At 30.6% G+C, this 16,659-nt stretch overlaps 3 protein-coding genes across 5 annotated transcripts; 1 reads left to right on the top strand and 2 right to left on the bottom strand.

The window, feature by feature from the left end:
* Positions 1–508: 508 nt before the first annotated feature.
* Positions 509–1,410, bottom strand: Rpl37a (ribosomal protein L37A). The gene is made up of 3 exons (XM_083037425.1): positions 1,305–1,410; positions 921–1,049; positions 509–688 (listed from the first exon to the last, which is right to left on the bottom strand). The coding sequence occupies exons 1-3, from the start codon at positions 1,305–1,307 to the stop codon at positions 542–544; spliced, it is 279 nt and encodes a 92-aa protein (XP_082893551.1). The 5' UTR covers positions 1,308–1,410; the 3' UTR covers positions 509–541.
* Positions 1,411–2,306: 896 nt separating this feature from the next.
* LOC145936453 (SH3 domain-binding glutamic acid-rich protein homolog) lies at positions 2,307–6,040 on the top strand. Of its 2 annotated transcripts, XR_014425395.1 has the most exons (6): positions 2,307–2,636; positions 3,323–3,505; positions 3,679–3,828; positions 4,256–4,293; positions 4,369–4,653; positions 4,758–6,040. XR_014425395.1 is itself a non-coding variant. In XM_083038706.1 (5 exons), the coding sequence occupies exons 1-5, from the start codon at positions 2,592–2,594 to the stop codon at positions 4,535–4,537; spliced, it is 585 nt and encodes a 194-aa protein (XP_082894832.1). In that variant the 5' UTR covers positions 2,307–2,591; the 3' UTR covers positions 4,538–6,040. The 2 variants fall into 2 exon arrangements, 1 of the variants encoding a protein (XP_082894832.1); XM_083038706.1 differs by having other exon boundaries at positions 4,369–6,040.
* A 165-nt stretch (positions 6,041–6,205) lies between these two features.
* On the bottom strand, positions 6,206–12,361 carry Kri (uracil phosphoribosyltransferase krishah). Of its 2 annotated transcripts, none has more exons than XM_083038699.1 (8): positions 12,174–12,316; positions 11,745–11,926; positions 11,434–11,476; positions 10,968–11,117; positions 10,731–10,875; positions 10,505–10,635; positions 10,334–10,397; positions 6,206–6,878 (listed from the first exon to the last, which is right to left on the bottom strand). In XM_083038699.1, the coding sequence occupies exons 1-8, from the start codon at positions 12,222–12,224 to the stop codon at positions 6,826–6,828; spliced, it is 819 nt and encodes a 272-aa protein (XP_082894825.1). In that variant the 5' UTR covers positions 12,225–12,316; the 3' UTR covers positions 6,206–6,825. The 2 variants fall into 2 exon arrangements, with proteins under 2 accessions (XP_082894825.1, XP_082894826.1); XM_083038700.1 differs by lacking the exon at positions 12,174–12,316 and adding an exon at positions 12,327–12,361 and having other exon boundaries at positions 6,207–6,878.
* Between the last annotated feature and the right edge of the window lie 4,298 nt (positions 12,362–16,659).

Raw genomic sequence — 16,659 nt, 5'->3', positions numbered from 1 at the left:
AAATATGTTCTTCAAATTAATTTGTTTATAATTGTTAAAATGGAGTATCATATAAATATTCTATAAAATTTATAACATAATAAGCATATAATGATCGATATGATAATATCTCTTGTTAGAATAAATAATTAATTTCGTTATATATGTGAAAAAAATCGTTGATATCGTTATTTCAATATTTATAATTCCCGTTCAATAAATGCAATAGTTTATTGTAATTTTTAATGCTATACCCATATTTGAAACTGTTTCTTATAAAATCTATTAAAAAACTATCTTTTTCGTATTATTAAACAATTTCTGTTCCACAAAAAATGAATCAATAAAGGATAATGCAGCAAAAAATAATTTGTTTTTATGTGTACAGACAACATGTGTCATCTGATATAAAAGGTCTAACAATAAGAGCTATCACTTTAATGAAATGTAACAATAAACTTGTCATTGTGTAAGTACACACAAATGGATTAAAAGTAACTGGTTTGCATTAAATAAAATAAATCCATAATAAATATTGAAAAGAGATATTTATTAGATATATTTACTGCTCTTTCACTTCTCGTAATCGACGTACTGCTGATCTTACTGAAGCGGCAGCCGTTGTGGAATATACCCATGCACCACCAGCAACAGTCCTCTTGCATCGCTTGCACGACCAGATTCCTACAACGCTGCGTTTCATTGCCTCCTGTAGAAGACAAAAGTAATTAATTAACAATTTGGTTCGATTCCTCTCATACTACTTATTGCCAATCGCCAGATAATATTACAAAAAATCCACGATGTACTGATAAAATAAAATGTATAGTAAAAGCATTTCTTCATAAAATCTGAATTTTAAAAGATATCACACAAACATGATTTGACTATATTTTCCTCCAGACGTTTTACAGCATTAATAAAGCATAAAAATTATTTACTTTGCCGCAAAACGAGCAGGTGTATTTGCTGTGCTGTGTGATTTCCATTTTTTTCACCATTTTCCTAAGGGAGGCACCGTAACGGGTGCCATATTTACCGGTGATTCCGACCTTCTTCGTACGCTTGGCCTGTCAACAAAATTCAAACAATTGTAAAATAATTTGTTAAAATTGTAACTTTGGCAATATTCAATCTCGATGCAAGATTGCTTCCAAAACATAACCTCGCTACAAGATTACATATGTGGTCACGTGAAGTTATCACTCTTTACAATGAAATATATACGTCAAAAGTTTCTCGAAAGCAATCACTTTCAATTCGGTAATCAATGTTGTGCACATTTTAATAAGATTTGGTATACAAAATTCGATGAAATTTCTTACCATTTTGAATAGATGTAAAACACTTTTGCAAAGAACCGGAAAAAGAGCGAGAGAGAGTGGCGGAGTCGAAGAGGTCGCTATCGTACAACACCGGAAGTGGCGGAAGTTCGCCGAGAGGAAATGAATCTGACATCATCTAATTCAAATGAACGCGGGAAAGACTTGACAGCTCCGAGATTAATTGATCGAAAATCTTTCAATTATATATCAGTCGTGAAAATTCTAAACGTTGTTTTATTCTATTTAATATAAATCTCGTCATTTTCTAAAAAACAAATATCGCGTATATGTCATCTAATTCGACTATTAAAAATATATAATTGAAACTATGTATAAATATATTGCGCAATAAAGTGAAATAAAATTATTGTATATAATACAATCCTCTTTTCAATATTTATGTATATATTTTATGTTTTCCTTTTTTTTATATATATATATAGTATATATGTTTATGAAAAAATCCTAATTAGTAATTTAATTGTAAACTAACTTTAATTACTTACACTTTTTTAATTTTTAAGACACTATACTGGATGCATGATAAAGGATTAAGAGATTATACATTTTATCAGATTATATATATAGAGATGCATGTTTGCAAACATGGAAATAAATACTCCTCTCGCTAATTTAATTTCACTCAAACTGCTAGTCATCAACACCATAAATTCTCAACGAATTACCTAATACAGGAACGTATGTATAAAAATATCACATACGCGTAAATATCTTTAATTAATAAAAATTGTTCGATATACCTCTCTCTCTTATAAATTTTTATATACATGTTAATATTCATCTCCATTCAATTTCTAAATTACTTCTATTTATCATATAAAAATTTGCAAACACATTACGTCGTAATAAGAAAATCCTATTATTCATTCCTGGGGCGCGGCGATAGAAAGAGAGGGAGAGAGAGAGAGAGAGAGAGAGAATGAGAGAAAGACAATGAGAGAGAGAGAGAGAGAAAGAACCGGCCCCCCTGAATGACGTAGAGACCAGGCCAAGCAGGCAGGCAGCGGAGAGAGCCCGGACTTAGGCCGGCCCGCGCGTCTCTCGTTAAATCAGTGTGTTACGCGTCAGCGTATAAGCCAGTGCGAACGGTTATAATAACGGTCCTTAAGCTTAGGCATCCAGGAGCGACCGGTTGTTGGTAGTCGGCTGCAGAGAGAGAGAGAGAGTCATCCACGTACGTCCGGTCGCTAATCGGATCGGAGGACAGCGAGAGAGTCTACGTAGATACGTCGTGTCCCAGGCAGCCAGCCGGTGGTCCAACCAACGATGGTCGTGAAGATCTACATATCGGGTATCAGCGGTAACAAGGAAGTGAGTTTCGGCTATGAGACATGATACCGTCCAGGCGCTCCGATATCTCCGATATCGGGATGCTGCGGCGCCCCTTCATCTTTATCCTGACCCGACCTGACATCGCGCGCGCCAGATCGTCGTCGTCGTCGTCGTCGTCATCCCTGTATCAGGTTACAATGCGATCGAGGGACTGTCATTTGGGATGCGATGCGCGCGTTCGCGTTCTTTAATCGGTTCCGTTGGCTCGCTTTCCTCGACAATGGACGCATACGATGGTGTCGTGCAGACTTTATTAACAGCTGATCGAGTCGAATTTGTTATGTATATTTTAGCCTGATGATGCTGGCAAAATGAATTATCCGCGTGATTATGATGTTTCTTGATCCTTAATTCTTTTAATATTAATTACAAGTATTTGTTGATGATGTTAATTTTTATCATTGTAACAGTTATTATTATTATTCTTGAGAAGTTAATTTATTTTATAACAATAGATATAAAAAATACAGTGTAGAAAAACTAGAACAGTTGATTTTATCTTGTTATACAAATTGATTGACATTAATTATCTCTGAGCAAATTAGGTATATAGTAGGTTGCAAGTTATATTTTTAATTGATTATAATAAATTCAAATAGAGTTGCATATATTATATAAATTAGTGAGATTCCAAAGTTTTTAATCACTTGATAAATGTGTTACAGGTGAAAAAGAGGCAACAGCGTGTGACGATGATTCTAGATAGTAAAAATGTAGAATACGAGATCATTGATATAACAGAGCCGGGCAAGGAACTAGAGAAAGAATTTATGCAAGCTAACAGTAATGCTAGAACCAACAAGTATCCATTGCCACCGCAAATATTTAATGAGGATGATTATTGCGGAGTAATGAGCCTCTCTATTTCTTTTTTTGCTGTTTACATTGTGATCTTACTTTCAAATATCGTATTAATTCTCTAATTCTTCATTGTTCACATGCAATTAAAGCAAACATAATTATCTAAATGAGTTATCACATGTCTAATACACAATACACATAAATGATTTAAATTTTGCAGGATTATGAAGACTTTGATTTAGCAAACGAATTGGATGAATTGGAAAAGTTTTTGAAAGTGACACCGGCAATTAGCACTGCAGAAATCACTCTCGATTCAAAATCTCAAAATGATGGAATTCAAGAGAATGGAAATACTTCAAGTCGAGAGGTAATACTTTCCTTTTGTTGGTTTAGGAGAGAACTTTGTTAGTTTGGTTTTCAATTATATATATATTCCTTACATATATCTATATTTTTTCTCGGAGAGATTAAAAATTCCCAGTGTCACAAACTCTAGATTGCCAAACAATAAATACATGACTAAAAATAGCAATTAATCATGTATTTATTGTTTGACACGTGTACACACATACATGTTGTGACAAACTATTTTTTAATACTTATTATTATATATCTTTCAAACGTGACTAACATACATATATACATGACAGAAGACAGATTATTTTTCTTACTTCTTTCTCTCTCTCTCTCTCTCTCTCTCTCTGTCTCTTTCTGTCACTGTTTATTAGCCTTATGACTTTGCTACTAAATTTATATTGTAATTTCTACATATCTAACGCAATTGTTTCTTTCAGCCTTCTGCGGACAAAGAAGCAGATATACTCTCCGATAGGTAACTAAGAAACAGATTATTATAATATAAAAATATATTAAACATTAGCACAGTTTATAATATTATCTTTTTTAGTTTACCAGAAAGAACAACTTTAGACAGCAAGAATAAAGCCTTAGATGACTCTAAACCGACTGAAGTAGATAGCGCGGCAAAAATTATCACTAGTGTTGAAGGTGAAAATGCTGAAGATAATGGGGATAAGAATGAAGAAAAATCCGACGACCAAGAGAAAGAGGAATAAGATACGCGAGATATACCCATGTAAAGTTGGGATATATTCCAAACACATCCTTCCTTTTTCACCCACAAGCGTATTTTGCAAAGCTACGTTTATTACATTACTAAGGCTGAATGAAGGTACTGCCAAGATAATATTCTGTATTGTGGAAAGTCTGCTGAATGAACAGTACAAGTGTCACGCATAGAGAACATACTTTTATAAATTATACTTTGCATTTTAGATCAAGCGCATCCTCACACACCAATGTCTGTTTTGAAACAGGTTTGATTAGGTGATACGAGACATACTTTAATATTGTTGTCTTTATACATGTCTTTATCTTTATTGTTTATTATTTCACATTATTTCACACACTGCACCGCACTCAATATATTACAGTACTTTCGATAATAAAATTAAAGCAAATTTTTTTGTTTTTTTTTATTATGCAATTTTTTGATTATTTTATTGCAAATTGCAAAGCGTGTAAGTAAATATATAGGATATAATAACAAATGCATACACACAATATCATTTGAGATATATGAGGACAAATATATATATATTTCTATTATATATCAAATTTTTTTATGTCTAAAAATATAATTGAATGTTACACATGAGAAAATTTTGATATTTATATTATACATTTAAAAAAATTTCAAACATGTACAGTATTAAAAGATAGTTTTGAATTGTTATTTGAATATTTCATTGCGTTAAGCTAAAGATGGTCTTTCCAAATATGCTGTAAAAAGTCATTGATTTTTCTTAAAGTTATTATATAATACATGCGTATTAGAATTATATAGTTTTTAGAAAAATAAAAGAACAAAAGAAAATTTCCAGATTTTTATAGCTTAATTATAAATATCTATTTTTATTGTATAAACTTTTATTCGTATTTCTACTTATATATATATATATATATATGACAGAATATACTAGTACATATGATTCATACTGGCATGACATAATTTCATCGATACGCGTGTGCATATGACTCATACTTACTATTCAACATAATCTAATTTGTATACCAAAATCTTTTATTTTAATCGATTGATTACTGATTTTCTAATATTTAAAAGAGTTCTATATTTAAAAACCCCAAAAATTGAAAATGTGAGATGTTTATAAGTTATATTGTAATGAGTATATAAAAAATGATAAAAGAGAAAAAATTTCTTACAACTGCTCTTATTGGGACAAAACACAATAAATTCCTTATATGTGAGAAATATTTTATTAAAATTTTAGTTGACTGTTTTAGTGTCTTCAAAACAATTTATTCTAAAATAGTACATGATAATAGCGGCAGTTGTATAATTAAGAGGTCTATATAAATTATTTTTATTGCTTTAATGACACATTTTCTTCCTGTATTAAACAAGATTAACATCTTGTGCAAATCTCTTATTGCTTATACATTGTTCAAACAATACCATTGTCAAAAATATCAGCTTTATGCAACATTTGCTATATACAAACTGCTTTGTTATAAATAAATGAAATAAAACATTATTTTTGCTATTATAATTCTATTCTTCAACATGATACATTAAATTTATAATTGATATCGCGTATAATGCATATAATTCATTGCAATCAAAGGAGGAGAATAATGGCGAAGCTTTATTCCTTGTTAACATGTCTTTCTTATTACAAAGCTGGAGAAGCGGTAACAATAAAGATTCAATATATATTAATGTTAAAATAAATTTTAACACATTGCATTAGAGAGAGGGATATGTATTATATATAATCATTAGGTATAACCATATTTACAAAAATAATATTCATTATACATTATATGTATATATAAATATATATACTATATGGATCACAGCGATCATTGTTACATACATACAAGAATTTACTAATAAATACAATTAAAACTTAAACTTTCATTTATATATCCTTAAAATCTATTCTAATCACAACATATCACAAAACAAAAATATATTATCTAATTGTAAGTAAAGTATGTTTTTTGATTAAGTCTATTTTTCATTGTCAAACATGGTAAGTACATAGATATAATATTCACATATATGTGCATGTTAGTCTATAACAGGCCTACGCAGATTTCTTTCTTTAAGCAGTATAAAAACATACACAAAATATATTTCTCTCTTCTTAACAAATAAAATATCTAAAAATATTCTTTACATTTTCTCGAATTAAAACTAATATATACTCGTATAGTCTGAGATTGATCTACAAAAGTTATAACGTACATTTATTTTATAGAATGATTAAAAACTAATTTTGATTAAATCAATTGAGATTCAACTAGATATAATTCCTCAATTATTTTTCTCTTGTATATTTGGTGTCTCCACTACGACACGAGTACAGCCTGAAAACAATAATTATAAATGTTTTTTTATAATATACGTTTGGCATATATATAAAAGTGTTTTATATTTGAAAAGAATTCTTTATAATGAGAAAATTTGGCAACATTTGATTACACAAATCTTTATAAAATTATGTTATCACTAATAAAATATATAATGTATTTTATTTTATGTATTTATATTTTTCTCATAGCACTACTTATATACATTTTAATAATTTAAAAAGAAATATTCAGGAAATTTTTGATATACGCATGAGAAATTTTTTACGGATAAATTTTTTTACAAATTTATAAGATAAAAGTTTTCTGTAAACTTTTTTATTACTGATAAAAATAAAACTAAAATAAACTTGTTAATTGTGACAAGCTTGTTGAAAAAAGAAATTGTTGAAAAGATTAGAAACGTATACAATAAAAAATTTAACAAATTTACATAATTAATATTTTAATGCAGAATCACTAATAATTTAATTGTAATTAAGTTGTGAATCACATTAGAGTGACAATAGAAATGTGATAAAACGTAACTGTACTAGATATGTAAGCTCTCTTTCGTCTAAAAATTTTTATATTTGAAAATATAAAAAATATATAAAAAAATAAAATGTACACACTTGCGTTTATTTTACTTATATTATTTGATATATTAAGTAATTAATAATTAATGTATATGCACATATATATCTGTATTTATCAATATTGATACAATATATTTATTAAACAAATTTATTGTTGAAATGCGAAAGATAATAGACAATAAACTTATGATTTAAAAAGTATGAATATAATACGTCATTTCCAATAACAGGAATTTACATTACATGAATTGTTGGTCTAGAATATTGCTGTAATTATTGAATGCAGCTTTTTCATAGGCACGTTATAAGGCATGGTTTAATGAGAATAATGTTTTATAAGCAATCTAGATTCTTTTAAGAATAAATTCTTGAACATATATTTTTTGATCAAAGATATATTTTTTCTTTAAAATATTGTAACTAAAATTTTTTAGCTTTTAAATAAACATATGATAATTATTACTTATAAAAAATCATACAAAATGTTGTCTTCATATTTCTTTGAAAACTAGCATGTAAAAGCTGCATAGCATTCAATAGGTACCTATGTGTATTTTGTTTATATCAAAGATTTATAAAGTTCTATACAATGGTTTCTTCTTTCAATTTTCAATTATTGAATTGTAAATTATATTTTGACTTTATAAATTGCATTCTACATATTGTATACAGAATAGTTTTTAATGTATACCTATTGTACACACACATATATATCATTCTTTACTCTTAACTGACATTACAAGAATAAACAATTAAGACTACCTCTCCCCAATCACATCAAAATCACTTCTATGGTCATCAAGTAAATAAATAAATTACATAATGCACTATAGTATTTAATTCTCTTCATATTAAACATTCAAATGTACTATATTTTGTCTATATTGAACTATTGTAAATAACATTTGTACCCATTTCGACTAAAATGTACTAAAAAGAATCCGTATATAATTAATACAAATATTTCATTAAAAATTACGTACAAAATGCAACAATCAAGAATGAATCAAAATTATTCGATTTTTAATATAAATATCGATATAAGCATCTCTAGACTATATATAAGTCTCTTTATTCCTTTTCGCATATACAGTGTGTTTCTTTTTATAAGTTTCCAAAACATGCAGAAGTAAATTATTAAATTATTATATTGTATATTTAGGATGCATTATTTTAATGCACTCTAACAAATCACATTTCATATTATGCTTTTTTTTTGTAGACATTTATATTATATTATCTAAACTGATTAATTTCTTACACGTCTCTGTAAGATATATGTAGCAAAAATAATACGTACAATGTGTTTATGTGTTATTTCAAGTATATATGTAACATATAATGAGGTATTTATTTCTTTTGACAACAATTAAGTCAAATTGAGAGAAAAAAATTGTTAATGTTATTTCAACTGAACTATACACACCTGTAAAAAACTCAAGTGCTCAATTAATATACATGTAGGTACTGTTGAAAATTTGATAAAATTATGCTTTGTTATATGTCTTAAAATTCATTAATGCATATCAATTTTATTTCATATGAAATTTATATGCTAATATGCATACAAATAGCTTTATAAAAACCAGATCTGATTAAAAAAAAAAGCTATGAATAACTTAAAAACATTGTATATATATTTTAATTAACATATGCTGTAATTGAATTTTAGCCTCTTTTCTTTCTATATTTATATATAAATATTGCACACATGTCATATACTGTGCACATAGAAAATCTGACATTACTTGTGTATCATACAGTATTTATAAGTTAAAACTTTGTTTTCTCCAGTTCAATCAAACAACTTTATAAAATAACAAAAAATAAAACAATTTTGAAAATAACAATTTATTATAAATGTCAAGCTCTTAATTATTTATCTATCAAATTGTTTTTACTTTTCACTGGGACGGTGATTCTATGAATTTGTATTTATGAAATGCGTATATACGTAAGTGTTTTAATATATATGCAATATCTAGTAAATATTATCGCATATGATATTTAGTTAATTTTAAAGCAAGATAATTTATGCAAATATTTAGTTTGAAGTATGGCACATATAAAATTTATGTTTCCATGATGTCTATTACAAAACACAAAAAAATTAGAAAAATTTGATGAAAAATTGTTGTCTGGTAAAAGAGATGTTGTAAAAATATTAGTTGTCTCATTTCGGTATTCTCAATAGATTCCAAGTACATTTAGATCAAATGTATTACTTACAGTCTTATCATACATAGAGAAAATCAAGAGAATGCTTACAACCAGTAGATTTAAAACTTTACAATAATATACAAATTATAATATAAAAATTATTAAAAAATTTAAGTTTTTACATTAAACTACTGTGTCAATCTATTTCTATAACAAGTATTGTTCTTATAAATTTCACAAAACAATTGATCAAGTTATTTATATAAAAGATATATACTACACATACATACTAATAATATAATCTTAGATATATGTATTTTTGAATTACAATATCCAAAAAATATTGATACTAAAAATTAATTTAATTAGTTTTTTATGAAAAATGAGTAATTAAAGCATGAATTTTAAAAATTGCACAATTTCTAACTAAATTTGTGAATATATATTAAAAAATTGCAGAAAAAAAATTTTTTTTTCTTATAAATGCTTTTTTCTTATAATGTTTTCTTCAAAATGTATAATTGCTGTATGTATATATTGTTGTTAAATATCACAAAAAATAATTTTAATTATTAATTGGCTTAATACATCATTTATAGAATTTAATATTACTTTTGTAACATGTAATCATTCTTAATTGATTTTCTCTCGATTTTATTATGCATTATATTTCTCTTAGGTATTATGCAGTAGTGAAATATAATTAATCCGTACCAAAGTATTTTTGTCCAAAATGATTTGGTGCAACAGTATGGATCTCTGATGTTAGGATCTTCATCTGTAAAAGAAAGGTAAAATAATTATTTATTAAAGTAAAATATATATTATCAAGATTAAATTTTTAAATTATCATCATGCGCAAATGAAATATGTGATAACAATTACCTTAGGAAAGGCAGTGACTAAAGATTTGGCCGCAATTGGTGTACAGAATAAATTTGATAGGATAATATTTTCTTCAAGCACATTATGTTCTTTCAGTACAGCTATAGCTTTTATGACAGTATTTCCTGTACCTATGGGTGTATAATAAATATGTTATCAATGTTTTAATTTACAGTGCCGCATACATATTTCATTATTACAATATAAATATTTTAAAAAGACTTACTCATTATCGGATACATTAATAAGACTTTTCTTTCGGATATATCATCTGGGAATTTAGCATAAACAACTCTAGCTTCGTGTGTGTCTGCATCACTTTCTACCAATATCTTACCAATTCTGATACTACGACAACAATCTCTTAGACCCTAAAAACATTTATTCCATGATAATTTAGTGGCTTATTCATACATAAAGATATCTTTTATATATAATATGTTTAGCATTAAATATATCATACCTGTTCCATAGCCTCTCCACTTCTTACTATAGATACACCACAATTTCCCTTCTGATATTTTAAACCTTTATATTTGGCACCAGTTGGAGTTGTCACCACGCATTTTGTAAAAGGCAATTGGTTCAAACTTTCTTCGATAACTAGCCTGATCTAAAATATTCAGAAATTATAATAGTATTTTTTCTTCATAAAATAAAAATATATCTATCGAACAACAATCATCTAGAGTAATCAATATATTTTGTTTCTTAATATTTCTTAAATAATTACTGGTTTAAATTAATTTTTTTTGAATTTTGAGTAATAATACAATGTTCAAAAAAAGATTACATCACAATGTATCATAATATAAAACAGATGTATAATATATCACACATTTATATTATAATTATTTAGAGTCTAAATACAGAACAGAAATGCTTTTAGTAATGCGTAATACAAGATTATAAAGTCAAACATGTCTTACCAAACGATCAGCATAAAACTTGAAATCGCTTCTTGTGGTATTCCTATAAAATGAGATCTATGAGATTAATAAGCGACTGGCTATCGCTTTCTAATAATCTACAGAATCTAGCATTTAATTATATGTATGTATTCAAATGTATGTAAATATTTAATTAAATTTGACAAGTATCTATCGATATGTCTTCCCATTAACAGAGACTGCATAGAGAAATGAAAAAACAAAATTTAGATATATTTACTTCCGACTGATTTAATATTTATGATATTTTTAATAGCGAGAAATGGAAAAGTAACAGTGTTACTACTTACTTATCCCGCAAAATGGTTTGCAACTCTTTCACTTGGTTGTTGCAGGGTAGAATCTTCAGATTCATCCCGTACTCCTCAATTTCGTAGCTATCATTAAACAATTTTGTCGCAGTGTCCGTGCTTCCCATGATAGATGTGTTAACACCACGTGTTGTGTCACTGTGACGTTCCGATAAAATTGACTGCAAATAATTAAATTATTGTATCACGCGATAGGTTACATTACTCGCTCGAGCCGCCTGCATACACAATAGTGTAAAAGACTCTTCACGAATTTGTATAAATATATGTGTGTACAGAGAAATCTCGACCAATCACGTGTCTAGTTCACAAAGGATGCCGAATTACTGCATTAGCATATTAAATATGTGATTGGTCGATCTCGCTGTCATGTTTGTCTTAAAATAATTTAGACTATTTCTCGACTACCTTGCAATCTCCGAAAACCGCTGATAAATTTTTGTTATATATCTTATTCATACGTATATATTATATATATTATATATATTGTAAACTTTCACATATATTCCTCATAAATAAATGCTAAATTTTTTTAAATTTACAAAAGCCAATTTGGCTAACCTTCAAGGCGAATCTCGGTTGGTTGGTAGCCCCTTCCATTATATCGATCTGTACACGTACTATCGATATATGTACACTTCGAGAATCGCAATTTCGTCTCGAACCACTGCCAGTTGCGAAGGCGCCGCGACAGCGATTTGAATTCGCTCCTCGTTTCTCGCGATCGTAGCCGTATTAAGAGCGAATCTCGCGTACGAAAAGGTCATCCCTCGTCAAGTATCGGACGGTCGTCGCAAGGTATTAAACGCGTATCGAGTATCAGCGACATAGTGCAGCAGTATGGAGCATCGCGACTCGGACATCGCCGGGGTGGATGATCCTCCCCCCGCCATTGCCGTCTCTTCACCCAAGTGTAACGAAGATCCAACCGATCGAACCTCGTCGCGTCCGAAAAGTCGTCTCTCGCCAAGTGTCGCGAGGGATTAAGCGCGCATCGAGTATCAGTGCCATAATGCAGGAGATTGGTGCATCGGGACTTGGACATGGACCTGGGTCGACAGGATTCTCTCTTCTCTCTCCCCTCCATTATCGTTATCGCCATTATCGTCATCGTCTCGCTGCAGGTGGAGCCACCGATCACGATTGGTAGCCTTTCCTCTACTATCGATACGGTCGATACATACGTCACTGATCGATACGGATACTTCGAGAATCGCAATTTCGTCTCGAACCGTTGCCAGTTATGAAGGCGCCGCGACAGCGATTTGAATTCGCTCCTCGTTTCTCGCGATCGTAGCCGTATTAAGAGCGAATCTCGCGTACGAAAAGGTCATCCCTCGCCAAGTATCGGACGGTCGTCGCAAGGTATTAAACGCGTATCGAGTATCAGCGACATAGTGCAGCAGTATGGAGCATCGCGACTCGGACATCGCCGTGGTGGATGACCCTCCCCCCGCCATTGCCGTCTCTTCACCCAAGTGTAACGAAGATCCAACCGATCGAACCTCATCGCGTCCGAAAAGTCGTCTCTCGCCAAGTGTCGCGAGGGATTAAGCGCGCATCGAGTATCAGTGCCATAATGCAGGAGATTGGTGCATCGGGACTTGGACATGGACCTGGGTCGACAGGATTCTCTCTCCTCTCTCCCCTCCATTATCGTTATCGCCATTATCGTCATCGTCTCGCTGCAGGTGGAGCCACCGATCACGATTGGTAGCCTTTCCTCTACTATCGATACGGTCGATACATACGTCACTGATCGATACGGATACTTCGAGAATCGCAATTTCGTCTCGAACCGTTGCCAGTTATGAAGGCGCCGCGACAGCGATTTGAATTCGCTCCTCGTTTCTCGCGATCGTAGCCGCGTTAAGAGTGAATCTCGCGCGCGAAAAGTCGTCTCTCGCCAAGTGCCGGACGTTTGTTACAAGGAATTAAACGCGTATCGAGTGTCAGTGATACAGTGCAGCGGCGTAGTGCATCGCAATTTGGATATATCGACAAGTGCCGACAGGACCCTCATTCCGCCATTTCACCGTCTTTTCACCCAGGGGCAATGGAAATCCAATTGATTCATCGATCATCCTCGGTATGTACATATAAATCATTTCAGAATTTATTTCGCCTCCATGATATCTGCATATCTGCGTCATTATTTAATAAGAATATTTTCGAATCGCCGAATTTTACTCTACTTGCTCCAATTGCGAGACGTGAATATCTTTGCGTCTCTCTCACACGTGTATATTAATCGGGGTAAAAGAGAAAGATAAGAGATAAAGAAGGGATAAGATCCTTGATTCGCGCGAGAGCGAATAAGCACAAAGACACACATATATATATATATATTTTGTAAAAAGTTTTTCTTTTATTTCATACTTGATACTTTTCGGTGTGTGTGTTGTATATGTATATGTATAAAACTACTTTCTAATATCGGGTGTGTTCTCTGTATGGTATAGTTATTTCTCTATGTCGACAACGAAATATTCTCAGCGTATATCCGGGGGGAGGGGGAGGAAGGCGTCTTCCTGTCTTTCCTTGCGGCTCAACTAGGTCAATAATGTCTAAAAATCATTTTAATTCTGAACGCGTTTTTTTCACATAATTTCGCGGAATTGAGATCATCTCGCACATGTCTAGCGTATATATAATATATATAATTTATATTTTTATATCATACGTACGAACGCTCGGCTTGGGCTTAGTTTTTACAATAATTTACAATAAAAAATAAAAAAAAATACGCAATTTTTACGCAAGGACTGCTGAACTCTAGTTGATGGCGGATGGATAAAACTCTGTCGATATCTTTCATTCATTTCCTATATATAAAATTTCTTGCGCTGTATATTTAATAATATTTATATATATATTTATATATATCAATAAAAAAGAAATACTATAGTGTCGAGTATCCGCAATATTATCTCTAGGATACGGTCTGTTTAATATTACACTGCAGTTTGGCTCTTAAGGCTCCTGGGTGCTCACCGTGGCCATATTGGATTGTGACGTCAGAGGCGAGAAAGCATACGCTGAAAATTCTTAGATGCCATTTTTTAATGAAAAGATATTTCGATTAAACAGCACTTCAGATTGATTCTAAAGGGGAAAGGATAATTTTCGGGGTTTTTTAAGAATGTGCTAAAGCCATCTGAAGTGCTGTTTCATCGAAATATTTTTTTATTTCGAAATGGCATCTAAGAAATTTTAGCGTGTTTTCTCGCCTCTGACGTCACGATTTCGACATAGTCGGCAAGGAGCCAGGAGCCTTAAGCCCGGTGTTTTTTTTTTCCTCGTCATTATACTTACAACCCTCTCTCTCTCTCTTACAACTGTATATATATTTATATATGTGTATATTCATATAATTGTCATTGCAGTCTGTCGTATTTAAGCTCTTCAAATATCGCATAATCCGATTCGTTTTGCACAGCTTCCTCCGAATATTGTCATGATTGGCAAGAAGTTTTCTTTTTTTTTTTTCTTTTTTATTAAAGTTTTCCTAATATTCTAATAATGCGAGAGCATCTCTACCATATTATCGAAAACGGAAGACTCCACATTGAGTAGTTTTTTTGCGATTAAAGAAAAAATGAACTGAGAATTTTGTTGAATTATTGTAGAATGTTTCTACAACTATATAATTACGCTCGCACACGAAAAAGTTAAGCAAATTCTTTCATCGCGTGCGCACACACACACACACACATACACACACACACACACAAATAAGGGCAATTATCACTGAGCTACAGCAGAAGTATCTCATTAAAGTATGTAGAAATAGCTTTTATCAAACATAAACATAGAATAGTCATTTTTTAACAGGCAAATATTTATCTTCTTGTAATCCTACTTTCATACTATTACGCTTAAGTCGACTTTTATATGCTTTATTACAAGTATATTATATCATATTTGTTACAAGTACGCTATCATTTTTTGCATTCCCTCCCCTCTTTCGTCATACATTCTACACACACATCCATATACCCACACATTCTCACACATACACAGATTCGTCACGACAAAATATGATTCTTTCTCTTTATATTTACAGCGTTACTTTCGTTGCGTTTCTAAAAGTATAATCAAACTTAACATCTGCTTCTCGTAATTCCTGTTAATTAGCAGTTCAGTATTCACATTCAATACCGTTCAGCAAGTCGTCCAAATACTGGCTAATATTTTTTTCTTTTATTATCGCTAGTGTTGTGTATAATAATGTCTCTGATGAGATGTGTAGATTATTATCAGCGATTTCAATGTTATAAATGTTTACAATGAACTTTTGAATTGAAAAGAAGATGATGTTATGCGAATGATATGTGTGCGCATAGACATTTAATATGTCACTTCCTATTAAAAAAGATGTGGGAAGACGGTTCTTATATAAAATTATCTTTATATTAAGTATTGCGCAAATTAGTAGTATTTTTAAGTGTTTTAAGGGATGTCCCTCGTGTTTTTTTATAGAACATTGGCAACAAATACAAAGACTAAGCAACTGTAAATAAAAAAAGAAAAAAAAAACAGTGTGCAATATATATAGATATACATATATGAGACAGTCTCATTAAAGTACAAACAACAGAGATCAATTTGTTTGTTTTGCACACAAGCATATTATAGCTGCATCTTTCCAAGCAATATTTATATAATACCTTTCTCTCTCTCTCTCTCTTCAAGATAAATGTTTTTATTCGTCAATTTATAATAAAAGAATTGTGCTAGTTTACAGTCAATGCACCATATCTTTTCCTGTTATAGCACAGGGGCATCTTATATATTTAAAATTATATTGAAAAATCGTTATATTGCAAACTCAGATTTAGCAAAGTTCACAGACAAATAAAAATTTTTTGATGATTATTTTTTTTATTCGTCT

Source organism: Prenolepis imparis, unplaced genomic scaffold (assembly GCF_030444845.1).
Source record: "Prenolepis imparis isolate NDT839.2.m4 unplaced genomic scaffold, iyPreImpa1.0 SCAF_5, whole genome shotgun sequence".
Lineage (NCBI taxonomy): Eukaryota > Metazoa > Arthropoda > Insecta > Hymenoptera > Formicidae > Prenolepis > Prenolepis imparis.
The sequence above is the reverse complement of the archived record's forward strand: the minus strand, read 5'-3'. Positions and strand labels throughout refer to the sequence as shown.

Bases quoted from the DNA above. Each gene is read 5' to 3' on its own strand.
- Kri (XM_083038699.1), bottom strand. From the start codon at position 12,224: ATGAATAAGATATATAACAAAAATTTATCAGCGGTTTTCGGAGATTGC. The intron at 11,927-12,173 runs GTAGTCGAGAAA...AATTATTTGCAG, and splicing joins CGGTTTTCGGAGATTGCAAG to TCAATTTTATCGGAACGTCA. The intron at 10,636-10,730 runs GTAAGTCTTTTT...ATACACCCATAG, and splicing joins ATTAATGTATCCGATAATGA to GTACAGGAAATACTGTCATA.
- Rpl37a (XM_083037425.1), bottom strand. The intron at 689-920 runs GTAAATAATTTT...TGTCTTCTACAG, and splicing joins CCTGCTCGTTTTGCGGCAAA to GAGGCAATGAAACGCAGCGT.
- LOC145936453 (XM_083038706.1), top strand. From the start codon at position 2,592: ATGGTCGTGAAGATCTACATATCGGGTATCAGCGGTAACAAGGAA. The intron at 3,506-3,678 runs GTAATGAGCCTC...TAAATTTTGCAG, and splicing joins ATGAGGATGATTATTGCGGA to GATTATGAAGACTTTGATTT. The intron at 4,294-4,368 runs GTAACTAAGAAA...TATCTTTTTTAG, and splicing joins GCAGATATACTCTCCGATAG to TTTACCAGAAAGAACAACTT.